The 26,257-nt window shown below is 47.7% G+C and overlaps 2 protein-coding genes across 4 annotated transcripts in view; one reads left to right on the top strand and one right to left on the bottom strand.

Annotated features, from left to right (window-relative positions):
• Window positions 1–14,781, top strand: part of Nfatc3 (nuclear factor of activated T cells 3) — a 72,041-nt gene extending 57,260 nt beyond the window's left edge. The window contains exons 10-11 of one of the 2 annotated variants that reach the window (XM_060392041.1): window positions 2,975–3,078; window positions 12,111–12,248. In XM_060392041.1, coding sequence (XP_060248024.1) covers window positions 2,975–3,075 — 101 coding nt within the window. In that variant the 3' untranslated portion in view covers window positions 3,076–3,078; window positions 12,111–12,248. Of the gene's footprint in view, window positions 1–2,974; window positions 3,079–12,110 lie in introns of both variants that reach the window. The other variant, XM_060392040.1, reaches the window with a different exon arrangement.
• Esrp2 (epithelial splicing regulatory protein 2) lies at window positions 14,351–22,857 on the bottom strand. Of its 2 annotated transcripts, none has more exons than XM_021632305.2 (15): window positions 20,902–22,857; window positions 20,681–20,809; window positions 19,125–19,238; window positions 18,902–19,016; window positions 18,501–18,599; window positions 18,227–18,281; window positions 18,046–18,156; window positions 17,842–17,974; window positions 17,720–17,762; window positions 17,289–17,590; window positions 16,982–17,194; window positions 16,690–16,888; window positions 16,389–16,575; window positions 15,952–16,114; window positions 14,351–15,867 (listed from the first exon to the last, which is right to left on the bottom strand). In XM_021632305.2, exons 1-15 carry the CDS (start codon window positions 21,100–21,102, stop codon window positions 15,778–15,780), a joined length of 2,154 nt encoding a protein of 717 aa, XP_021487980.1. In that variant the 5' UTR covers window positions 21,103–22,857; the 3' UTR covers window positions 14,351–15,777. The 2 variants fall into 2 exon arrangements, with proteins under 2 accessions (XP_021487980.1, XP_021487987.1); XM_021632312.2 differs by having other exon boundaries at window positions 18,046–18,153.
• Window positions 22,858–26,257: the final 3,400 nt, after the last annotated feature.

Here is a 26,257-nt window from a genome sequence, read left to right as displayed (position 1 = left end):
TATGTTATTCTGTTTTATAATTTGTGTTCTCTTTTCAAGCTATCTTAGAAGACGGATTTGTTTATTTTATTTTTTGAGATAGGGTTTCTCTTTGTGTAGCCCTGGTTGTCTTGGAACTCACTCTGTAAACTAGGCTGGTTTCGAACTTACAGAGATCCACCTGCCTCTGCCTTTCATAGTGGTGGGAATCAAGCCATTACCGCCGGGCTTGAAGATAGATTATTACTAGGGTCAAAAGTTTTGTTTTGAGAGCTGGTTCTTCTATTCTTAAGCCCTTTGGTAATATTTTCTGCGCCTTGGAAGGGATGGTTTAGATACCTCATTTAGGGGGCTGGAGAGATTACTCAGAGGATAAAAGCATTAACTGTTCTTGCAGAGTACCCCAGTTCAATTATCAGTACCCACCTGACAGCTGACAACCACCTGTCTGTAACTTAGTTGGAGAGGACCTGATGCCCTCTTCTGGTCTCCTGGAGCACTGCATGCATGTGATGCATAGATATACATTCAGGCAAACAGTTGTACAGGTAGACAAAATCTTAAAAAAAGATAAATATCTCATTTACAGCTGAGTTACAGTTACAACAGTAACTTATTCTCTGTATTTCAATGGGCTATGAGTTATGAGTCATCCCCCCCCCAAACAAAAGGAATGTTTTAACAATTGTAAGGGATTGAAGTCTGAAAGTTCTTAAATTTTCTCAATGTTAGCAAGAGAAACCAATCTTTTACTTTTCTCGGATGTGCCAACATAATTGGCCTCACCTTCACTAACATTACAGTGACTCTAGGCATCCATTGGGAGAAAACCACCTAGTTGTCAATTCTCTTAATTTGCAGGGTTGTAGCCCATCCCAAGTAGTTGAACAGAGCTCACTGGGACTCCGGGTGGTTAGAGCAGTACCCTTGAAAACAGGACTCATAAACAGGTTCAAGAGGATGTGTGTCCAAGCCACTGGGTTTAAAAGCATAGGATCAATAGGCCTCTCCCCTGGCTGTTTCTGTTTGCATGGATACCAGACGCCAGACACCAGGTAGCATTTAAAGCCATCCCGATTTATTTCCTTTGGCTACATGCCTCTTCCATCTGTGCTTTCCCAGTCCCTGCTTTTGGCCACCTTCCTGCCCTCCAGTGCACAGCAGCCACTGTAGTGCTGAGGTCACCACCAGGCTCTGGAGATACAGGCCACTGAAAGGCCTACTTATGTAGCCCACACAGGTACCACCCAGAGTGTGTTTATAGCTTGCAGCACTATTTGTTTTTTTGCTTAATGTAACACGAAAGCAATTAAACCCAAAGCAAAAATGGGAACTTGCTCTACTCCTCAACCCCTCTCATTTCTTTCTAAAGTAGCCAAACTTACTGTCTTTTCCTCAAGAAACCAAGGGCATGACTCCTAAACATAATCTAAGAAGCTGCAATGCACCCATTTCTACTTCTGAGGTTTCCCAAAATTTCCCAGAGCACCTACATATAACTACCTATGTCTAGATTACTTGTCCCACTGCTTTATTTAAAGATGTATTTATTTATTCATTTGTTCATTCATTCATTCATTCATTTATTATGTATAGGGTGTTCTGCCTGCATGTGTGCCTGCACACCAGAAGAGGACACCAGGTCTCATAATAAGTGGGTTGTGAGCCATCATGTGGTTGCTGGGAATTGAACTCTTAAGACTTTTGGAAGAGCTGCCAGTGCTCTTAACCTCTGAACTATTCCTCCAGTCCTATTCCGGTGCTTTATACCTAATGAGTTGAAATGTGCTCCCCTCTATTCCTTTATTTGTTCCTCTATCCTTATTTCTTCCTTTTATTTATTCCATTCCCTCGGTAAGCATGTTTCTTACAGGAGCATTCTTTTGTCTGACCAATAAGAGTTCCCTGTACTCAGGTGTCCATGTCCACATCCCTGATCAGGACCCCATCCAGGCACCATTTTGCAGGCCCTTGCACAGCTCCAGGGACTTGACCTGACTGGGGCAGTAGGGGAATGAAGAAATGATAGACATGAACACAGAAAAGCTGGGGTTGGTGGATTGGGCTCTCTGATGAGAACCCTCAGCACTCCAGAAACTCAGCATGTTTATTATATACAGTTAAACAGAGAGTTGGGGTTATTGTACACAGCTGAATTAAGGAGACATGTTTACTCTTAGGAGTAGACTCTAGGGGAATGGGCTTTAGGCCTTAAATGTCTGCATAGAGAAAGCTATAGTGGATATCTTCCTTTTGGTGCCAGTGGAGATCAGAAGAGAGTTTCAGATCCTTTCAAACTGAAGTTATGGATGGTCCTCTGCAAGAGTGACAGGTACTCTTTACCACTAAGCCATCTCTTTAGCCTAGCACTAACATGTTTTGAGATAAAGTCTTCTGCAGTTTAGATTGGCCTTGAACTAGCTGTATAGCTGGGGCTGGCCTTGAGTTCCTGATCTTTCTGCCTGTACCTCTTAAGTGTTGGGATTGTGGACTTGTACTGTTTTGACACCTTTTTTTTTTTTGTTTTTTGAGACAGTGTGTGTGTGTGTGTGTGTGTGTGTATGTGTGTGTGTGTGTAACTTATAAAAAGTGTTGCCTTTTAATTAATTATTTGTTATACCTAGCAATGGTGCCACTTGCCTTTAATCCCAGCACTCTGCCCAGTGGAGGCAGAGGCAGGTGGATATCTAAGTTCAAGGTTAGTTTGGTGTACAGAGCAAGTTCTCTGATAGCCAGGGCCACACAGAGAAACTATGTCTTGAAAAAAACAGCAACAAATCATTCATTACCTAAACTATCTAGACTCCAGTATTATATTGTCTAGTAAAATGTGGGGAGCCATTATACACAACAGTAATTGCTAAATGAAGGAGAATTAAATTCTTCTTATTCAGGAAACAAAACAAAACAAAAAAACAATGGTGGGTAGTGTAGTGTATTAAGTGCACCCTCTGGTTTGTTCCATTCAGTAGTGATGTTGTCTTCTTTGACACAGACCAGTTTATGTCTGACTTGGAACACCAGCCATCAGGTTCAACAGAGAAATGGCCTAATCACAGTGAGCTCTCATGTCCAGTTCCTTTCTGGAGAATCTAGAGGGTGAGTGTTGATTGAAATGTATCATTGTTCTTGTACCTTAGTCTGGTATTTGCATGCCATGGCAGGATTTGCATGTGCTACAAAGGAGGGGGTATGGACAGGCATCTTCTTGGTAGGCCCATTCATTGTATTTGTAGGTACACCTCATAAGATTCTAGTTTTAAAATCTAACCACACTAAGGCTCTCACACCTGAACTTAAAATTTTAGTCTTTAGGTTGTTTGTTTTATAAGACAGGGTTTCTCGGTGTAGCCTTGGCTGTCTTAGAACTTCTGTACACCAGGCTGGCCTGGAACTCAGAAATATACCTGCCCGTGCCTTTCCGAGTGCTGGGATTGAAGGCATGCACCATCACCACCCGGCTCAAGGTTTTAGTCTAGTTTTAATGAAAGGAAGTGTTTGATTAGATTTGTTAGAACAAAGGAGACGTCTACCGTATAGATTTTATGTCTTGAGTACTGAAAAGTTTCCTTTCTGGCATGGGGAAATAACTCAGTGAGTAAAGGTAACTGCCTCCAAGCCTAATCTGAGTCCAACTCCTAGGACTCCTGTAGAACAAGAGAACTGGCTCTCAAGCTGTTTGCTGACTTCAAAAAGTGCACTGTGGCCTGAGCGTGTGCGCATGCGTGCACGTGCACTCTTGAGCAGACTTGTGCACTTGTGCACACACAATAAATACAGTTTTTGAAAAACAAAGTTTGGGGGCTGGAGAGATGGCTCAGGTTAGAAGCACTGGTTGTTCTTCTAAAGGTCCTGAGTTCAATTCCCAGCAACCACATGGTGGCTCACAACCATCTATAATGAGATCTGGTGCCCTCTTCTGAATACAAATAAATAAATAAATAAATAAATTTTAAAGGTGTGAAAAAAATGAAGTTTGGTTTCTGGTGAATAAAGTCTATACACTTCTTATCAAATACTCATAAATTAGATATAAGACTATATGAAATAGAAGTAAAGCAGGAAATTACATCCAGTGTTTAGAGGTGACCTAGATTATTCATCCTTGATCTGAGTTTAGACCCATTTGTACTCCTGTAGTCCATCTGTGTTTCCACTTGGAAGAAGGTCAAAGCCATAGTTACAGAGCATAGTTTCTGTGAAAATAGATCAAGGCCTTTGGCCTCTGAACCTCAACAGCTATCTAGGAACAGTCTTGCCTCACTATTAGATCAGCTTCTTTTTCAAATTATTTTAAAGACACTTAAAGTATGTAGGTAAGCATGGTGATGAATGCCCATATTCCTAGCTATTGAGGAGGCCGAAGCAGGAGGATCTACAAGTCAAGGACAAGTCTGGGAAATGTAACAAGAGTGTCACAAAATTGTGTTTTGTTTGTTGCTGTCATCTCCTCCTCCTCTTTCTTTTTCTACCTCAGTCTACCTATGTAGCCCTAGCTGACCTTGCTATTTAGACCAAGCTGTCCTTGAACTGAGAGATCTGTGTGTTTCTGCTTCCATCTTCTAATACTGGGATTAAAGGCATGAACCACCAAGCACCACCCAAAAAAGAAAACTGTTATAGAGTGTTGTTTTTCAGGTAGAGAAGTTCAATCCTCAGTATTGGAGAAAGGGGCAAGCATGAGATAGAAATGATAAATATGCATGCAGATGCCAGTTGCCTAAATGGCATTTGATTTTGATTTTAAGGTTGATTTATTTTTCTTTTATGTATATGGGTATTTTGTTTGCATATATTTCTGTGTACCACATGTTTGCAGTGCCCTAGAAGGCCAGAAGAATGCTTTAGATCTTCTGAAACTAAAGATATAGACTGTTGTCAGCTGCTATGAATTTATATTTTAAAAGGCCTTAGATAGTATGATTACTACTTAGTATTTTATGAATTTTAAAAATATTTTTATATAAATGTTTGGTCTACATGTATGTGTACCACATGTGTGTCTGGTACCTGTAGAAACCAGAAGAGGGCATTGGGTCCCCTGGAATTGGAGTTATAGGTGTTTTTGAACTACCACATGGGTGCTGGGAGTGTAACCAGTGTCTTCTGCAAGAACAGTCTACCCTTTTAACTCCTGAGTCATCTCTCCAGCCCTAATTTTAAGAGTTTGAGATCTCCTAATTAACAGATAAAACCTTAGAACCCTGTACTTCATGCTTCTTTCAAAAGCTGAGCCTCCGCTGGTGTCACATAATTTCTGTCTAACTATGATAGGAACAGAAGTATTAACTAGAGGAGGATGTGCTGTGTTAGGGTCACTATTGCTCTGATGAAACACCATGATCAAAAGCAGCGTGGGGAAGAAAGGGCTTATTTCACTCACAGTTCCATAAAACAGTTCATTATCAGAAGCAGTGAGAGCAGTCAGGAACTTAAGCAGGGAAAGAACCTGGAGGCAGGAGCTGATGTAGAGGGAGTGCTGCTTGTTGGTTTGCTCCCTGTGGCCACCAGCACAGGGGTGGCCCCACCCACAGTGGACTTAAAACATTATTTATGACAGTGCCCTACAGGCTTGCTTGTAGCATGATTTTATGGAAGCATTTTCTCAATTGAGAAAATACATTCATCTCTCAAATCACTCTAGCTTGTGTCAAGTTGACATAAAATTAGTTAATACAGTATGGAAAAGAAATTATAACCAGAGAGCTTAAAATAATTTAGTGTTGGGAATGGCTGGTGTGTGTCTTTAACCCCAGCCAACATTTGAAAGGCAGAGGTAAGTGGATGGATCTCTGTTCTGGGTCACTTTGGTCTACATAGTGAGTTCTAGTTCTTGTGTTTACCCCAGTGTTCTGCCTATATGCAGATTAGCAGTGTGTCAGTAGTGATGTTCAGCACTAGTTATATTGGTTTAAAAAAAAAAAGTACATGTATATACTTAGTAGAAGGGTAAGAACACAGAGCAAAGACAAAACTTTCAGATGCTAAACTGTGGGCTGAAAAAATGGTTCAGCGGTTGTTGCTCTTCCAGAGAACTTGGGCTCCATTCCCAGCACCAATGTAATAGTTTCCAACCACCTGTAACTCCAGTTCCAGAGAATCTCACACCCTTTTCTGACTTATTCAGGCACCAGGCACCACACATAATGTTACACAGACAAATGCAGGAAAACACTCACAGATGATAACAACAACAACAAAACTTTGTTAAGCTATGAAAGAATTAGATATAGAGGGAATTGTAGGAGCTAATGCTTTATTTGCTTGCTTGCCTGCTGTTTGAGATGTAATTTATCCAAATTAAGCACAGAGAAGATCCAGGAGGGGAGATAATACTGATTCATGGAAAGTAGATTGATAGAGGGAGCTCAAGTTTAGCCCAAAGAATACTGTATTTCTGGCCATCAGTAATGTAGATTAAAGATAAAATGACTTTTCTATGAGGCTAGGAGTGTGACTCAGTTATAGGCTGCTTACCCAGCATGCAGGAGGCTCTGGGTATGCTCCATAGCAGGGTGTGCTGAAGCTTCTGAGTCTCGTACCTTAACCCAAATTGAAAAGTATAACAGGATTTATACTACTTTGTGGGTTCCTGTCTCTTCCACTCTACTCCACCCTTTTTCTGCCCTGTCATCCCCCTAACACGACATAAGAGGGAGAAAAGGCTAGAGAGGAAAGGGGTGACATTATCGTTAGACTACTTTTTGCTGAATAGGCCCATCAAATTTGATCTTCACTGTCAAGATACCTGATTTCAGCCACACATTGTACTGAATGCTTTTAATCCCAGCAGTCTGGGAGGCAGAGGCAGATGGATCTCTGTGAGTTCAAGGACAGCCTGGTCTACAAAGAAGAGCCAAGGCTACATGGAGAAACCCTGTCTCAAAAACAACAACTACTACTACTACTACTGCTATGACGACTACTACTTCTTCTTCTTCTTCTTCTTCTTCTTCTTCTTCTTCTTCTTTCTTCTTTCTTCTTTCTTCTTTCTTCTTTCTTCTTTCTTCTTTCTTCTTCTCCTCACAACTACTGATCTACCTGCCTCTGCCCTCCTGAAAGCTAAGATTAAAGGTATTTACCACCAGCCCAGAATGAAAAAATTTTTTGATTAATTATTTATACAGTATTCTGCCTGCATGTGAGCCAGGAGGTCAGAAGAGGGCACCAGATCTCAGATAGATGGTTGTGAGCCACCATGTGGTTGCTGGGAATTGAACTCAGGACCTTTATAAGAACAGCCAATGCTCTTAATCTCTGAGCCATCTCTCCAGACGCAGAATGAAATCTTAACCACTAGTATTATATCTCCCTTAATTGATTGAGAAAAAATAATGAAGCAGTTTTTCTTTCCCTAGTATTAGAACCCCTAGTATAAGAAGTGAAAGTTGTCTTTTGATCGTTGTGCATATTTTCAATATATTCTATGGTTGGAAGCTTTGGAGAGTTCAGGGTAAAGTTTACATTATATTAAGACTGGGGGCGTTGCTAAAGCAGTAACATGAACTTGTGTCTAGTAAGTAAGAAGCGACCAACTATGGGTGTGGGGTAGAGCTACTCAACAGTTCTAGCTGACTGAGGGATGAGGTAGGAAGATCATCTGAGCTCAGGACTTAGAGACTAAGCAACATGGTAAAAACCATGTCTATAAATCAAGTAAATTCAGTATTTCATTCATTTAGTTTATATGGTATTCTTACAACATCAGAAAATCTAAATCAGTCTTAGTAAAACTTATTAAACAGTAGTTGTTTATAAAATAATACTAGCTAGATTTCTCATCCATTTAATATCACTTATACACTGTTCCTTTATTTCCATATTTCTTCAAATAAAAATGAGAAAATGACTTTATAGTTTTTCTTTCTTATGAAAAAAAAAAAACTCCATAAAATTGATTACCCAGACAAATGTATATTAGGCATTTAGGAAAAATGAAAAGATGAATTCTGGTGACTCTTCATTGTAACTTCAGGAAATAAACTTGGTTTTGTTTTGTTTGCTTTGTTTTGATTTTTGAGACAGGGTCTCTCTAGCCCTCCCTCTCCTGGAACTTCTCATATAGACCAGGCTGGCCTCATAGAGAATCACTTCCCATGCTGGGAGTAAAGACATGCATTACTACATCCAGCCTAAATAGAGTCTTCCCTCCCCTCCCTTTGATACAGGATGTCTCTAGTATTTAACTTTGGTTTTATTGGAACTCGCTTTGTAGATTAGGCTAGCCTAGAGCTCACAAAGATCCACCTGTCTTTTCTTCTGCAGAGATTAAGGGTATGTATCATCATACATACCCTTCTAAAGAAGGCCATCATACCTGGCCTTCTAAAGAGAGTCCAAATAGGACCCAAAATCTATTACAGAGATGAAAGAAAGGGCCTTTGAGTCAATCCTTAACACCATCCTGCCTCTGCCTACCTGTGTGCTGGGATTACAGGCAGGTTGCTGTGAGTTCAAGGCCAGCCTGGTCTAAGAGTCCAAGACAGCCAAGGCTATACGGAGAAACCCTGTCTCAAAAAACCAAACAAACAAAAAACACCATCCTTTTGTTTTTAAATAAAATTTCAAATGTTCAGTTTTACCAATAAAGACCCAGGAGCCAGGTGATGGGTTGAAAGCCTTCTAGCTCAGAAATGCAGAGAAAACATTCAGCTGACCTTCATACTCAGCCGATGTCCCTGAAGGAAATGCTCTTTCTCCTTTCCACACTGTCTTAAAGACCCTCAACTCAATGTCCCACCTTTCTGTCTTAGCTTATTCTGTGTAGGACATTTCAGTGTAATGCTAATTTAAACATTTTCTAAAGACCATTTTGTTGTTGTCATTACCGTTTTGTTTTGGTAACTGCAGATATTGCTGGTGGTTTTTACTCCTGTTACGCTGGCACAGATAAATTCGGGTATTGGGAGTTAAGGGTTATGGCTGCTAAAAGTGGGCCAGATACTGTGACCTACATAATCTGTTGGCATGGGTATTGACACTGTTGACTGTTTATTTTGGACTTTTGGTTTACTTTCTCTTCTTCCTCCTCCTCCTCCTCCTCCTCCTCCTCCTCCTCCTCCTCCTCCTCCTCCTCCTCCTCCTCCTCCTCCTTCTTTTTTTTTTTTTTGAGACAAGGTTTATGTAGTCTTGGCTATCCTGGACTCAATTTGTAGACCAGGCTAGCCTCACAGAGCTCCGCCTGCCTCTGCCTCCTTGAGTGCTGGGATTACAGGCTTGTGCCACTGTGCCCGGCTAGGTTACTTTATTCTTTAAGGGGAAGAAAATGGCCAGGCATGGTGTCATACACCTTTGAGGCAGGGACTGGAGGATATCTGAATTCAAGGCCAGCCTGGTCTACATAGTGAGACCCTGCTTTAATAAATAAGACAAGGAGGAGCTGGGCATGGTAGCACACACCTTTAATTTCAGCATTCAAGAGGCAGAGGCAGGAGGATAGATGTGTTTCAAGGCTAGCTTCATCTACATCTACACAGAGTTCTAGGATAGCCAAGGATGCATAGAGACCCTGTCTAAAAATAGGAGGAAGGAAGGAAGGAAGGAAGGAAGGAAGGAAGGAAGGAAGGAAGGAAGGAAGGAAGGAAGGAAGGAGAAAAAAATGGTACATTAGGGATATAAATATCTTGCTTTTATCTGAAATTGGCAAATACTTTGTGAACTATGATATGAAGACGTGAATAAATACATTCAAAATGAGGTGAAAATTAAAGTTGCATGTGGGTATGATGGCACATGCTTGTAATGCTAGCACTGCGCGTGCGTGTGCGTGTGTGTGTGTGTGTGTGTGTGTGTGTGTGTGTGTGTGTGCGTGTTGAATGAACATATATGTGTGAAGACCAGAATACAGTAGGTGTCTTGCTCTATCACCCTCCATCTTATTTTGAGACAAGTCTTTCAAGCTAGGCAAGCAGCTAACAAGCCCTAGAAATCACCGTAAGGCTGGAATGCAGATCAGCTTGCTTCTACCTCCCAAGTCAGAAATGGTTGGGTTTTTTTGTTTGTTTGTTTGTTTGTTTGTTAATTTTTTAATTAATTTTTTAAATGTGCATCGGTGAAGATGCTAGGTCCCCTGGAACTGGAGTTACAGTTGTGAGCTGCCATGTAGATGCTGGGAATTGAACCCAGGTCCTTTGCAAGAACAGCCAGTGCTCTTAACTACTGTGCCATCTCTACAGTTCCATAAATACTTATCTTAAAAAGGAAAATTTATGGATTTATTTTCTAAATCCATCTGTGCATATATACAGAAATGAAATCTTTAAATATTTAATTTAATTCTTTTGGTTTTTTTAAGACAGCGTTTCTCTGTGTAGCCATGGCTGTCCTGGAACTCACTCTGTAGACCAGGCTGGCATTGAACTCACAGAGATCCACCTGCCTCTACCTCCCAAGTGCTAGGATTAAAGGCGTGCACCACCACTGCCTGGTGGAATCTTTAATTTTTCAAATGATTTCTATTATGTGTATGAGTGTTTTGCCTGCAAGTATGTATGCACATTGTGTGCATGCCTGGGGAAGCTGGAAGAGGGCATTGGATCGCCTAGAACTGGCTGTGACCTGTCATGTGAGTGCTGAAAATTAAACCTGGGTCCTCTTTAAGAGCAACAAGTGCTCTTAACTGCTAAATCATCTCTTCAGTCCCCAGGAATGGAATCTTTAGTTGAAAAGAAAGGTTAGATATGGTAATAGATACCTATAATCCCAGCAGTCTGGAAACTGGGACAGGAGGATCCCCAGTTTAGGCCAGTGTACCCTACATCATTAAGACCATGTCTCATAAAACACAAAACAATGACCCCAACCCTTACCCTCCATAACAAAGGAAAAGCAAGGTATGAAATGTGAGAAGAGCTGTGTTGTATTTTGCTTTTTTCTTTTCTCCTTTCTTGTTGGTTCCTCCCTTTTTGTTGTTTTTAGAGGAAGACCAGAGTATCACATGTAGCCCGGCCTGGCCTGGGGCTCTCAAACACACATATGACCAAGGTTGGCTTCTTGAGTGCTCGGGATTATATGTGTGAGCCACCACGCACAGATTGCTTTATTTTTTCTTTTAGATGGAAGTTCATGGCATTTGTTTCACAGACCATTGTATTTTCTGAGGTCTACATTAGAGAAAGCAAGAGCCTGCAGTTAGAAAAGACTACATATATACAAATGCCCTCACATAATAAAAGGTACATTATTAGGACAAGACAACAAAGTACCCGCTGAAGCCTGGTGGTTTATTCTAGCTAAAGCATTTATTTTCTTTCACTTTATATTCTTAGGTGGCACTGTGGGAAACCAAAAGGGAAAACTTTCCCAAAGGAATTCAAAGTAGGGAAAAGTTAGAATAAGGTGAACATTTACTTTTTAAAGATTTTGATAAATTTTATGTGTATAGGTTTTGCTGGCATTGTATGCCTGTGTACCACAGGCATGCCTAGTGCCCTTAGAGGTCAGAAGAGGGCAAGGCATTGGATCACCTGGAACTAAAGTTACCCTTTTTTAGAGTACCTATCAGCTCTGCTTGAAGCATGAACCTTTGGAATGAGGATAACAGTGTTTCCTGTGGGAACTGGGGAGATAACTCAGCAGTTAAGAGAGAACTAGCTGCAAAGCCTGGCAGTGGTGGAGCACACCTTTAATCCCAGCACTCAGGAGGAAGAGGCTAGCCTGGTCTACAGAGAAACCCTGTCCCAAAAGTCAAACCACAAACAAAAAGATCACCTGCTGCTCTTGCTGAGGCCCTGGGTTTGGTTCCCAGCACATGGTGGTTCACAGACAGCTGACTCCAGTTCTTGGGAATCCTGTGCTCTCTTCTGACCTCCAAGGGCACCAGGCGTGAAAATTCATGGTGTACGGACATGCGTACCCATGAAATAAAATAAATTTTAACAAAAGGTTGCCTGTTCTCAGCCATTCCTCTTTAAAGTCCAAACTGAAATGAAGTGGGAAGGGGCAGGGGGGAGGGGCAGTCACTTGAGAAATGACACTTTTATATTTAGTGCCAGTCAGCTCTAGAGCAAGCATCAAGTGCTGCCTTTACCTTTACTCAAAGCCATGGGAAGGAAAATGTCTAAGAGAGGAAAAGAAAAACCTCATATGATATTCCTTTGAGGTTGCTAATCACCTATCTTTTTCTTTTTCAGTGAACGAGATAATTGGGAGAGACATGTCCCAGATTTCTGTTTCCCAAGGCCCAGAGGTGAGCAGAGACGCTCTTCTCCCAGGTCCCGAGTCCCCAGATGTTGGAAGATCTGATGGGCTCTAACAGTGCTCACTGAAGCTTTGTGCCCACTACCAGCTGCTCAGCCGGCTTCTCTCTTGGACCTTGGGTTTCCAGCCAGACTTCAGAACCTGTTGCAGGAGTTGGACTCACTGTGGGAAAAGCATTCCTCCACCTCAAGCCTTGGGCAGATTTTGTAAAAGAACAGAGCAGCATAGGCTGTTTGAGCTGTGGGAAAACAAGTTTCGCTTTTTTATATTTAAATAGGATACTTTTATATGATGGGTGCTTGAGTGTGAATGCAGCAGGCTCTCTATTTCAGAGGTGCTGCTCTTGCAGGTGACCTGGTTGCATAGCTAGGATTAGTAATTTGTACTGCTTTCTGGTCATTTGAAGAGCCCTTTAGTTTTGATATTTTTAAAATAGAACTTTTGATAAAAACCTTCCAGAGGCAGACAAGAAAAAAATATCCTAAGCCCACACTTACACCTCAAAACTTAGCATGCATCCTGAAGCCTTTCATAGAGACATAGGAAATAAAGCCAAATGTAGATCACACTCTTTATAAAAAGAAAAATGTCAGGTATATCGAGAAGAGACCATTCCATCATTGAAGTGTTGGATATGAAAACATTCCAGAGCATAGCCTTTTGTAACTTTAGATCACCATCAAGCAGTCTCTCCACTAGCTCAATGTTCAAGCTGTTTTTTTTTTTTTTTCCTCAGGACCTTGGATAAAACCATCATTTGTAAGGTGAATTTCAAAGGTAGGGTTTTAGCTTAGGTAGTTATTTTCTACCTAATAAATAGAAGTGGGAGCTTCTGCCGTTAATCTTAGTCTTTGAAGCCAGTCTCCTGATAGTTTAGGCATTGCAGTTTTAACTCTTGAGGCCAGGCCATCAGTGTCAGAAACCAAGTATGAATGAGCTGTATAATAGAGGAGGCAGAGAAAATGCAGGAGTCCAGAGGTGAAGGCTTTAAGATTCACAGTGACATTGAAGGCTTATCTCCTATTCTGTTTACAGCCTGCAAGGATTCTCTACCATAGTGTCCTGACTATATGACCCAAAAACCAGCCTTTCCGCCAAAAGGCTTTGAGACACATCCAAAAATGAGATGGTCATAGACCTATCCTTCCACACCAAAGACACCCTGGTGCTGCTGCTAGGGAGGCTCGTGTCCAAGGGAAGGCCCAGTAGGAACTCCAGCCTGCTGTCTACCAAAGGAGGTGCCCTAGTTGGGTACTATTCCCAAACCCTGCCTTTGTTCTTCCCTGTTAAAGTCCCTGAATTTTACAGTATGTTTCAAATGATATAATGTACATTTATTCATTCAGGAAGCAAATTGAGTGCCTACAAGTGCTATTACTCTAGGGGTTGTGACCCTTGATGGTAGGGCTATCTTTACTAAGGCTACATCAGGCCTAAGCAGGGGCTGGCATGTTGCCCACCACCTCTAGTAAGCAGGGTAGGAGGTACTGATTCAGGATGAGGGAAGTATGTATTTATTTTTAACACAATGCTTTACATTTCTTCCCTAAAACTAGTTAGAAAACAGTCTGTCAGCAAATTGCTCTGGCCACTCCTGGAGCTGGATATTTTCCAAGTTTCCCTCAAAGTAAGTTTTATATCAGTGGATATAGATAGTGAGATTTGCTTTAGGGCCCATGTTGGTAGCCCACAGCTTCCTCTAAAGGGCATTGGCCTCTCAGGTGAACTTGCAGAGACTTGGCCAAATTTGCTTCCACCCTCTTTCCCCTGGGGCAGTTCTCATATGGGGTCATTGCAAGACCCCTTGGGGGTGCTGCTTTGCCGCCTTCAAGAATAAAAAGCCTCTATGATCCAGAGTTGCTATGCACCACATTTTGATGCCTTTTAAATACCTTGATGCCTGTAGCATTAGAAATGCTTTCCTATTTAAAATGGGTTAGGTTTTAAAATAGAGCTTTGTATTCTATGTAATGGTTTTGTATTAGCTTTGTATAAGCTTTCATGTAAGAGTAATATTTTTGGGCTTTGTAGATAAAGACAAATTTTTGTGCAAAATAGTGGTGGTAAAGCACATATCCATTGGACTATGCAAATTGACATAGCAGCACTGAGCAACTGGGCATTGGCTAGCATCCCACCTTTCCTCTCCTGTACGAGACCTTGGCTTGAGGGATGGAGGGGCAGCCTTCTGTTTATTAGAGATGCAGAGAAACATGGCTGAAGACATTACAGAGATGTTTGGGTTCACATATGGTGCTGCTGCCTTGGGTACAACCCACCCCACCACCCAGGGCCAGCAGTATCACCAGATCGGCGCTGGGCCTTGCTGAGAAGCCCAGTTTCTAATATGCAGAACACAGAGTTGCTTTACAGGCTCAGATGGGCTCAAGTTGAAACCCTGTGTTTTACAGAATGGATGTTTGGGTGAAGAAATTGGTTCTCGGTTATGTTTACAGCACTAGGGATTGTGTTTTCTTGTACATTTTGTATTTTAAAACCTTTTCTAGGAGTGCAGTGCTCCTTATACAAACACAAAGGGAAGACGAGCCAGCAGTTCAGGCTCCTCCTCAGTTACAGTGCTGAAATAATAAACAGTGAACAGTCTCCTTGAAGTTTTACTTTTTCTCCACCTGGGGCTGGTGTGGAGCCCTCTGGGCCAAAGCTAAGGGCTCTGTGGCTTTTTAAAAGTCCTCTTGACCAATAACACTTTACAGAGAAGGTAGAGCTCAAAATTCCTTCTGAGACTTGAGTTCTGCACCCTTTAATCGCTGCAAAGGACATGCCATGGCATTTGCTGGCTTCGGGACAACTTGTCTTCCAAGGTGTTGCAAGAAAAAGTTGACAAAGTCCCCTTTAACCTGAGTTTGCATGTGCTTCTTGCCCTCTGGGGATATTGCAGCAACACAGTCTAGAATAGCTGGGGGGTTTTGTTGTTTGTGGTAGGGGGCTATAAAGCCTTGGCTAGACTAGAATATACTAGATTTGTACTTAAGGCAGTCCTGCCTCTGGCTCCTGAGTGATGGGGTTACACCCCATCCAGCTGGTGGTTTTATCATCCCAAGATCCTTGGGCCTGGCTGGAGCAGGTTAGCATATTCATTGTGAGGACACCCCTGGCACTTTTTTTCTGAGGTCCAGGTATCCTGAAGGTGAGTGCTGCCTTCCTGCCTCCTGAAAGGATAGGGAGATAGGGTCTTTATTCAGACTCACTCGGACTCTTGATTCTCCCAGGAATCATAAATATTAAAGGTACCCAGGCCTTAATATTTTAAAAAGAAAACACAGGCCTGCTGTGCACCCTTCAAACCCAGTATTTGAGGGTCAAGGACAGATCGAAGGCTTTCTGGGTGTCACGCCATCAGGAATAGAGTAGCCCCATCACATCCCCAGCCCTGCCTGTAAGGTAGCCATTATCTTTAGAGTAAGCAGGCAGAGAAACAAGGGCGTATGGGAGGAAGGAGAGCAGTGAGCTTGGTCTTTTCCAGGTGCTTTTGGGAGCTTTGACAAGCCAGAAAGAAGCCGCTGGATTGAGAGTGCTCTGGATTCAGGAAAGGCTTGTTAGCTGCAGACATCAGCTCAGTCTACTTCCTGGTTTCCTCTCCTACAAACACACCCACTCCTTGGGGGCTTGTAACACAGTGCGCGGTGGATCACCCACAGGCATCAGAGTGGTGTAGTCATCAGGAGCCAGCTGCAGAAGTAACACAGATTTAGAGGCTGGAGTTCCAGGCTCCGCTAGGAGCTAGGCCCTCGGGCCCTCCCGACAACACCTCACCTGGTAGGCTTGAAAGACACTGAGCAGATCCTTCATACCGGCCGTGTATGGGACCCCCTGCATTCGGACCAGGGCTCCTGGCTGTGACAACATTGAGGTGGGAGTAGAGGCCAAGGCAGTGGGAGATGTGAGGTAGCCCACAGTAGTGGGAGAGACTGGGGGGCTAGAGTGGAAGAGACAAATTCAGTCATACATGCCATCTGTAGCTTAGACCAAGACCACCATCTCCTACACTTGTGCCTTGTTTGATCCTTTCTATTTTCTGAACTCTGCCTCTACAGTGATAATTCTGATGGTGAGCCCATACCTTTAACTCCCTTGTCATCCAAAATGAATTCTGATTTTTAACTGATCTTGGATTATCTGGGGTAGAAATGTGTCAGGACCCTTCCCCAAATGGTGACACCTGGTCTGAGGCTGTCCCAGTAGTAAGGTACCTGGGGTAGTAGGCCGTGTAGTTCATGTAGAGTTGAGTGGCTGGCCCTGGGTAGTAGGCAAGAGGAGCAGGGGCAGCAGATACTCTGGCAGCTGGAAGCAGTGCAGAAGAGGGGTAGAGTGCTGTCGTGTCTGTGGGAATAAGGGCAGGGGTGGCCTGGAAGGTGGCATAGGTGGGCGGTGAGAGGCCTAGAGACAAGTAAAGAACACATTTAGAGAGTCTACAGTTACCCTGAATAGGGCAACTAGAAAGAAAATGGTGGCTTAGAACAGCTTGGTTCCTCTAGCCCATGAAGCACTCACAGGGCAATTTGCAGGGTGGAGGGGATAAGCCACTCCGGCTCAGGGAACCCCCCATCAGCACACGGCTCATCTCCTCTGTGGAACAAGGGACTACTTCCACGTAGCGTTCTTTCATCACCTTCTTGTGGCAACGCTGAGCAGCAGCCAGAGCACGCTCTGCTGACGTCATCTGGATGAAGGCATCACCAGATGGCCGGCCCTGTGCACACCACCTTGTAAGCAGTTTGTCACATATGAAAGTGCCTTGCCCTTTCCTACCCTGTGTGGATGCCCTTCCTAGCAGTAGTCTCACCTGCTGGTTGAGCACCATATGCACACCATGAGGCCGAATGTCAGCTGCTGCCTCTCCTAGAAAACTCAGAATGTCTTCGATGGTGGCTGTGTAGGGCAGGCCTCGAAGGCGTACACAGTCCCTCCCAGTCCCTCCTGCCAGTGGGAAGGGAATGGGCAGCAGCGGAGCAGTCATTGTGGGGAGGAGTGGGCTGGTTGCATAGCGGTTAAGGACCTAGTGAGAAAGGCAACAGTTTCATCAGGTAGGGGACCCGAGGCACATCCTGAAGCATCAACACAGCGGGACACGAGGAGCCTTGAGTGCTTACCTGCTGCACCTCAGCTGCAGTGCTCCTGAAGAGTTCGATGTATCGCTTACCCAGCATGCCTTTGTGCCTGCGCAGAGCAGCCTGTGCCAGTTCCTCACAGGCAAACAGAGCAAAGGCATCCCCAGTTGGTCTGCCATCAGGGTGGCGCACAAAAAGCAGCCCATCAGCACCCCCAGTCACTGGGCATTCTGGCCCCAGGAAGCTTAGAACATCTGTTGGCCCAGCTGAAAAGGGCAGTCCCCGTAGCCTCAGGATCACTTGATCTTCCCGTGATAGGAAACGGGCCACCTCTAGGGATGTGCCTAGTTTGGAAGAACAGGAGCCCCTCGGTGACTTAATCCTCAGCACGCACCCACCCGGGACCCAAGAGGCAGTGAGTGGTGGGGAATAGGATGCAGATCAAGACAAGGGCCTTCCACGGGCACACTTACCCCCTGCGATCTTTACAAACTCCTCCCCTGTGGCTTTATATACCTGTGGGTATACAGAGCAGCCCATGGGTCTCAGTCCTTACTCAGCTTTGCCCTGCCCCACTTCCAGCCCAAAGCCCCACCTCAATATATCGGGCACCCATGTGGTGCTTGTGTCTCTGCAGCGCTAGGTCCCGCTGCTCGCTGTCCACGAATCGGATGAGGGCCTCGCCATTTCTGCGGCCCTGGGCGTTGAGACAGAGCGCCACACCACCCCTGCGGAGCCAGTGTTGTTAGTGCCTCCTGGGTAGGCTTGCCCGCTTGCCCTCCCATCCTGCCACACCCACCTGGCAATGTTGAGCCCTTTGAAGAATCGAGCCACATCCTGGTCTGACGACTGCCAGGGCAACCCACGGGCCCGGACTACAGTCTCATTGTCCACCACATCAGCCTTGCTGCTGTGAGGGCAGGTCACAGGATCAGAGCTGTCCAAACATTGTCACCCCCCACCCCAGCTGCCACACTCACCAAGGCCCTGTCTCATATTTCTGCTTTACCACCTCTGGCTTCGAAAATAACTGACCTGAGAGGAGATGGCATGGGGGTCAGCAGGGTCTGGTGGAGGAAGGCTCCCCACCAAGCTCTGCAAAAATAGGACAGGTGAGGGAATTGAGGAGGTGACAGAGGAGTTTCCACCTTGTGTTCTCTTAGAGAAGGTCACAAGTCTGCAAGAGGACTCTGAGGAAGTAATGGGCATTCACCCAACCCTCACAGTAGGTGACAAGCAGTGCAAGAATCTTACCATTGGGCCCGTCAAGCAGGTGGAGAATAACAGCCACCATAGTCTTCACTTCCCAGACCCCAAAGTCATCTTCTGTAGGATCTGTTTCTAGTCCCAAGGCTACAGGCAGAGAAGTGACAACTGGAATCCAGGTCCATACGCCCCACGTCACCCCAAACACCCACAGATTCCTGGCCAATACTAGCTGTGGCCCAGTTCATACATGCACCTACAAGTCCTCAGACCAAACACAGACATGCCCACATTCCAAATGTATCCCAGCATAGATGCAGACATGGGTACCTTAAAGGATCAGGCCAAAATCATAGACTTGCCTACATTAATATAACCCATACAGGAGCATGCACATGCTTGGACGGATCAGCCACCCCTCCACCTTAATTCTGCTGGGTCACAGATACCCTGTGCCATGGTGCCCACTGTGAGGTCTCTGGGGGAGCAGGCGCTTGGATGCTGCATATGGAACTCTCTGCGGAGGTCGTAGAAGGAGAAGAAGGTGTCGGGGAGCGCCAGGTTCTGGGAGCACATGGGAGTGGGGATGAATAGGTAAACTAAGGTCCTGCCCATCCCCACAACAACAGGGACCTTGGGAACCCAACCACCCATGTGCCCTCAATGGCATACCTTCCTGGAGGCCTCAGGGTGCAGAACCTGTCGCAACAGCTGCTGCCCATCAGTGCAAAGCACATAGGGGCCCCCGCCCAGCAGAGCCACGTCCCCGCTCACCAGCTGTGAGAACTGGGGACAGGGAGTGGAGACTCAGACATAGATTCACAGCTAGGCAGGCTGGAACTGGGGGCAGGAGGAGGGAGGGACTCAGGCTGCAAAGCTGGTTCAGCAGGATGTTCCGCCCTACCCTGCCTGGGAAGTAGAAGGCCTTGCCCTAGATCCCAGGCTCCTAATCCCCACCCCTGCCCTAGTCCACTGTCACCTCCTCTAGGCCAAATGAGAACAGTCACACATAACCCAAGTCCCCATCAAACACTCCAGGAGTCTGGAGCGGGGCCAGAGCAAACACCTGGTTGGAGTGAGGCAAGCAGGTGGGGAGGGGAGGGGCAAAGCAGGTTAAACCTGTCCTGGACCAGACACCACCCTCAGACAGGTGGGGGAGGTTCACACCTGCCCGAGGGCCAGAAGGCTCATGGTCAGCGGCGGCCCCGCCCCTCCGTCTGACCAACCCCAGAACAGAGAAACACCAAGGACAGAGCTTTACACTTGGACACTAGCAGCAGCCTGAGCTTTGACCCACACCCTATCGACCAACTGGCACTGAACTGTTTGCTCACAGAGGGGGTGGCACTCTGAAAGCTACTCAGCACGCTCCTGCCCTTTCCCTGCCAAGTCTGTGACACTTTTCAACTTAAGGCCGAGAGAGCAAGGCACCCAGGTTTTCTACAGCACTCTCTCAAAAGAGCGGTAGGTTAAACCTGGAGCCCTTCTGTAACATGCTCAGATTCAACATCTTCATGTTTCCTCAGAACCAGAGTTGGAAGAGAAAAGAATCTATGCTTCTAAAGGACTCCCAGGCTTTACAACTCAGTCATGGGGTGAGTGTAGCAGTGCAGACAGGGAAAACAGCAGTGAGCCTGACTCCCACTTGGCCAGGGTTGGGGTTGGGGGAGGCCTTATGCGCTCTGCAGGCAGGTAGCCACCAGGTACTGTACGGACAGCACCCACGCCTGGCCAGTCGACTGGGACAGGCCTAAACCAGCCGCCCTCACCCAGCGGCGTCTGCCCCTGGGGCAGGCACCGCCCGACGCCCTCGCTCCAGCCGCTCCCAGGAGGGCGGGCGGCAGAGACCAAGTGATCTACCGCCAAACCTGAGCCCCTCGACCCTACTTCGGAGGCGTCGGGGCCTCGCTCCTCTGCTAGCGGGGAGGAGGAGGGAGACGAGGGAGACCTGGGGCCGGGGGCGGGGGGGAATCCCTCAGCCGCTATTGTCACTCCCTCGGCAGACGTGGATGCCTGGAAAGGTTGGAGAGTAAGGTGCCCCTGGGAATGGCCTAGCACGCGCTCACGCGGCATTAGCTCAAAAGTTTCAAAGCAGACCCTGTCCTACTGTCCAGTGCCAGTGGGTCGTGGTGCTCCAGGCCTCGCCTCCTGCCCCCCTCCGCTCCCACGCCGGGGTAGCGCCCCCGCCGCCCCGCCGTTCCACCGCCCACGCGGGGCCCCACGCTCACCTGCTGCAGCACCTTGTCCAGGGAGTCCGCCCGCGCTAGGCTGTCGGCGCTCAGTCCGCTCGCCTCGCGGCACTGTGCGCTCAGGGCAGCCGCCTCGGCGCGAACCAGCGACTTGTGCAGCGTCCCCACCTAAGAGCCCCGGAGGTAACCGGATGAGCCGCCGTCCCTCACAGGCCTCGGCGCGTACCGAGGGGGCCCGCCACCTCTTTCCATCATCCTACCTGTCGGCTACGGGGCTCCACCACTTGCCAAACAAGGAGGATTAAGTCGGTCTCGTCCGAGCCCAGGTCCGGCCCCAGCGCACCAGCCGTGGCCCCGAACAAAACGACCAGCGACTGGGGTCCGGGGCAGGGGTCGGTGGCCGAGTCTACGGCGGGATCAGGGCCCGGGGGCGGGGGCGGCGGGGGCGGCGGTGGAGTCATGGCCGCAGAGCAAGGGGGCGCTCGGCCACACGCACGCGGACCGACCAGGCGCACGCACGCACCGACCGACGGCAGACAGACGAGCTTGGGCGGGATCCGGTGTGTTGGGGGCGGCACCTGCGGCGGGGCTGGTGCAGGGGAAGCTGCAGAGACCCGCCCGCGGTGCCCTTCGGGGCTGGGCGGCGCGGCTGCCGGTCCCAGCCCACTCCGGCGAGTTACCTGCGGCCCCGAGGGCCACGTGATCGGGGTGGCCCCGGGAACCTCGCGGGAGGGCCAGAATCCTGCCCAGAAGGCAAGAGCTCACTCGAGCGGGGGCGTGAGTTCGGCGGCTGGAGTCCCACCTCCCGGTGCGGTCCTGCGAGGCTCCCGGGACAAACCCATTCTTTCTCCCACTTCCTCTCCAGCGGGCACCATGAAAGAATGTGCAGGACCAGAGGCCTTTTCCGTTCCGCGAGGGCCACGCGGGACCCATGGAAGTCACCAGGAGGCAATCTAGGGGCTGTGGGGGTCGCGACGTCCGGCTTGGGGCTAGTGGAGGTCCCTAAGGGTCAAAAGCCAACTGTGAGCGCTACCGGGTGTCCACTGGAAGCCGGTGGGAGAGACGCGCTGGGGAAAGGGAGGGCGGCGAAGATCAAGGGCTCGCAGAGCCGTGGGCGGTCGCGGAGATCACAGGGCGGGACGTGCTCGTACAGGTGTTAGCGTCGGCGAAGGGCCCGTCAGTGTGGACGCCGGAGCCCAGGCCTTGGTGCCAGGCTGGGAGGCTCTCCCCTCAGACCCCGGGGAGCCAGCCCGCCAGCCCTTCCTGGGATTTGCCTGTCTGTTTTCTTCTTCCTCGGCAGGTACCAGCGCTGCGCTGTGTACCCCGCGCGTGCAGGCTGCAGAGTCTGCTGCCTCCCGGCCCAGCTCAGACTAGTCCCATGCACCACACGCAGTTTTTGTTTCCAGGCCGACCTGGGCACTCCAGATAGTTTTCCGTCTACTTAACTGTAATTAGTAATCTGGCGGGAGGCTATAGAGATACAGGGTGCCAGAACCTTGTGTTAGGAGAAGCGGGGCGCTACTACACATCAGACCAGAATCCGGGTGCGTCCCCAACTCACGCCCGAGGAGGGGAGTGCGAGCCCGAGAACCCCGAGTGGACAGTGCGCCTCCCAGGTTTCCCCACACGGTAGCAGAGGAACACGGAGACCGGCTAGAGTGGAAAGCGGCGGCTGCGCGCAACCCCTCTCCCGACAGCCCACCCCTGGCCAGCCTCCTGGACCCCGCCCCCACGATAAGCCAGGAATGTCAAATATTTGCTCTGGGAACCCAGCGAAACGGTGAGGCGAAGCCCCTCCCCTGCGCCCTCCCGTTCCGGAGCGTGCCTGCGTCAGTACAGGCTTTCCGGTGGGACACTCCCTTCCAAGTAGTTCCTTTACCGATCAAGCCCTCGTCCTGGCTGTTTAAACTGAAAGGCCGGCTGCACGCTCCGGTTCAGTGAGGCGGAGTCCCGGCGTCCCTGCACGGCGATCTCAGTGCTGCTGGAACAGCTGTCTACTCCCGGCAAGGCTTTCCCATTCGCTCGCCGACTCTCGGGAGCACTGTGAGATCCCTTGCTGTCCTGAGGGAAAGAAGCTGCTGCTCCCAGGTTCCCACTAGTGAACCCGAAGCACCGGCCTGGCAGAACTGCAGGGCTCCGTCTAGCTCTGGTGCGCTCATCCGGCCATTCCCCATAGTAAAAATATTCCAGACCCTCACAGTCTTTGGTTTTCTTGTTTTGTCACATTTATTGCCTGTGTGTAGGCGCGTGCGTGCTACAGCTCGTGTGTGTCGGTCAGAGGAAAACTTGTGGGAGTTGGATCCACCGAATGGATCCTGGGGATGGAACTCTGGCAAGCTCTCCTTTGGCTTTTTGAGACTGGCTCTCATGTATCCGTGTACTCACTAAGTAATGAGTAACTTGTAAATCTGATTTTCCTGGCTTGACATTCCAAGTGCTCGGGAAGCCAGCTAGACGCGCCTCTGCGCTCAGATGGGCTACTTTGCAAGTTCCAGACCGTAAATAAATAAAGCCAAAAAGATTAGTGGCTGAGTGCAGGCTTTCGATTACCACACCCAAGAGGCTGGGACAGGAGTTTCAGGCCATCCCGAACTGCTAACTTAACAAAAATAAATGATTTTTAAAGTAATTATGTAGACAGTCAGTGGTGGCTCATGACTTTAATTCTAGAACTTGGGTGGTAGAGGCAGGTGGATCTCTTAAGTTCAAGGCTAGCCTGCTCTATAGAGCCAGATCCAGGACATCCAGGGCTATACGGAGAAACCCTCTTTTGAAAAACGACAAAATTGTTTATAGGGAGAAATGGAGAAATGGCTCAGTAGTTAAGAACACTGACGACTCTTCCATAGGACTCGGGTTCAATTCCCAGCACTCACAGTTCATAACTGTCTATAACTCAAGTTCCGGAGGATGTAACTCCTCACACAACATACATGTAGGCAAAACACCAATAAACATGAAATAAATTAAAAAATATTTACAGCCAGATGTGGTAGTGTATGCTTTTAATCCTGGTAGAGACAGGTGGATCTTTGTGAGTTCAAGGCTAGCCTGGTCTAGGACAGCTCCAGGACAGCCTGCTTACAGAGACCCTGTCTCAAAACAAACAAACCAAATAATGATGGGTCTTAGATCATCCTATCTTTCTCTCTCTCTCTGTATCCTTGGCTGTCCTGGACTACCTTTGTAGACCAGGCTGTCCTCAAACTCACAGAGATCCCCCTGCCTCTGCCCCCCAGAGTGCTGGGATTAAAGGCCTGCATCACTGTACCTCCCTGAACCCTATCATTTAATAGACAACTTTGCACTCCTTACCCTTCCCCATGAAGTGAATTTATAACACTTTAAATATATATATATTTAAAGATGGAATGGCAGCACTGTAGTCCTTAGCTGGTCTGGAACTCACCAGGCTTGCCTAAAACTCAGAGATTTGCCTGCTCTGCTTTCCAAGCACTGGGATTAAACATGTGTACCACCAGGGCTGGAGAGATGGCTCAGCAGTTAAGAGCACTGTCTGGCTGGGTGTGGGGGCATGCTTTTAACCCCAGAACTCAGGAGGCAGAGGCAGGCAGATTGCTGTGAGCTGGAGGCCAGCCTGGTGTAGAAAGCAAGTCCAGGACAGCCAGGACTAGAGAGAGAAACCGTGTCTGGGGGTGGGGGATGGGGTGACCACTGGCTGCTCTTCTAGGGGGTCCTGAGTTCAATTCCCAGCAACCACATGGTGGCTCACAACCGTCTGTACTGGGATCTGCTTCTTTGTTGGGTGACTGATGAAGGAGTGAATACCCAGCAGAGATAGTGAGTCCTATCCCAAACTGCACTCTGCAGAAGAGGCCATGTTTCAAGAGAGTGCACGCGAGGCCCTTCAAAAAATACAGTTTGTCCACTTTCACTCTCGGGGGTGGGGTGGGGAATGTTAGCGCAACCTTTCCTTTGTTGTTTGATTTTTCGAGACAGGGTTTGTCTGTGTCGCCCTGGTTGTCTTGGATCTCACTCTGTAGACTCCGCCTGCCTCTGCCTCCCAAGTGCTGGGATTAAAGGCATGTGTCACCACAGTCTGGCCGGCACAACCTTTTATGCTAACAGGAGTGGTAAGAAAGCGACCTCTTCTCTCCCTTTTTGACCAGAGGGGGGAAAAATCCTTCGGTAGAACAAGTTTCAATTAGAGGATCATTTCTCTCCCTCAGCTGCTTCCGGCAAACCTCATTTCCAAAGGTCTCCTGGGTAATTAGAAATAGCCAGTCCAAGATTTTCAACTCCGAGTCATTGCATAATCGCTTAGTGCCACCAGAGGGCGCGCTGACCCTGTGGCTTTAACCTAGTTGAGAGAAGCGGGGTTGGGAGGTAGGGTGATCCGCAGGCAATAACCTGGGCAGAGAGGGAATGCCTTGATGCTGTCAGCCAAGCGTGGTTCCCTCTGTCTGCGTGTTACTCCGGAGACACGGGATTTAATCTACTGGTTGGCAATCTCATACATTTATATAATGCAGTCTGCTTACCCACTCCGCCCCTCCTCCCGCCAAAGTCTTCCTTGTCTTCTGCTTTGTCTGCGACCCACTAACCCACTATAGACATCTACACAGCCACCAGCACGGACATGGATATCAACTGAAATATGAGCAACTCACCGGTGACTACATCCCTGAAGACAATGACAATAGCCCTCAACTGCGTGAGTTCGAGACCAGCCTGGTCTACAGAGCGAGTTCCAGGACAGCCAGGGCTACGCAGAGAAACCCTGTCTCAACAACAACAAAATCCCACTTCCTATCTTGCTGTAGAAACTAAGCATGATCGGCTTTAACATGGGTCAGCAGTTTACTGAGAAGAGGGAAGGAAGAGGTGAAGGGTGGAACTGAAATCTTGGGACTAAGCAGTGTCCCGAGGGTACAATAGGCCTTCAGAGGGAAGTGTGTGGAGGGTCATTTCTCAAACGCACTGGTCAACTTTACCCCACTAGGTTGGCATATTACCAGTGTTGAGCCTTTGGCCAGTCTGCCCGGGACCCAGCTCCTGGTTCTCGTTTCCTGAGTTCCCAGGTTTGCATGGACAAGAGATAAAAGTGCCAACCTGAGGTGGTTTTTTGTTTTTTTTGTTTTTTTTTTTTTTTCGACACAGGGTTTCTCTGTGTAGCCTTGGCTCTCCTGGACTTGCTTTGTAGACCAGGCTGGCCTCGAACTGATATAGATCCACCTGCCTCCGCCTCCCGAGTGCTGGGACTAAAGGTGTGTGTCACCGCACCCGGCTCTACCTGAGGTCCTGAGCCCTGTTCCTTGCAGGGGAAACTTAAAAATAGATGGCTCAGAGTTTCAGATTAAAACCGCTTCCAACTCTCCTTCATGGGCTGCACTTGACAGATCGATCGACAGACCCTTCGTCTGGAACAGGATAATTTGGCTTCTCCCGGGCCCGTTTCTGGGGTCCCACCTGCTTTTCTACTGTCTAGGCAGACAGTAAAAGTTCTGTAGGCAGGGGAGACCGAGCCCAGGTGCCCCTGGGGATGCCAGTGTGAAGGCTGTGTGAGGGCTCCGGACAGCTGCTGGTCACCTGAGTTCTAAGAAAGAAGGAACCAACCACCCAGGGCTCCCTTCCTCTCCTCTTGCTTTCAGAGAG

This window comes from Meriones unguiculatus, chromosome 10, assembly GCF_030254825.1.
Source record: "Meriones unguiculatus strain TT.TT164.6M chromosome 10, Bangor_MerUng_6.1, whole genome shotgun sequence".
NCBI lineage: Eukaryota > Metazoa > Chordata > Mammalia > Rodentia > Muridae > Meriones > Meriones unguiculatus.
This window is presented reverse-complemented; position numbering and strand designations above follow the sequence as displayed.

What these genes read in the sequence shown, in the direction of transcription:
- Esrp2 (XM_021632305.2), bottom strand. Translation starts at nt 21,102, where the DNA reads ATGACTCCACCGCCGCCCCCGCCGCCCCCGCCCCCGGGCCCTGATCCC. An exon ending in TGGAGCCCCGTAGCCGACAG is followed by an intron (nt 20,810 to 20,901) that starts GTAGGATGATGG and finishes CGGGGCTCTTAG; the next exon opens with GTGGGGACGCTGCACAAGTC. An exon ending in TACACGGCCTACTACCCCAG is followed by an intron (nt 16,115 to 16,388) that starts GTACCTTACTAC and finishes CTTCCACTCTAG; the next exon opens with CCCCCCAGTCTCTCCCACTA.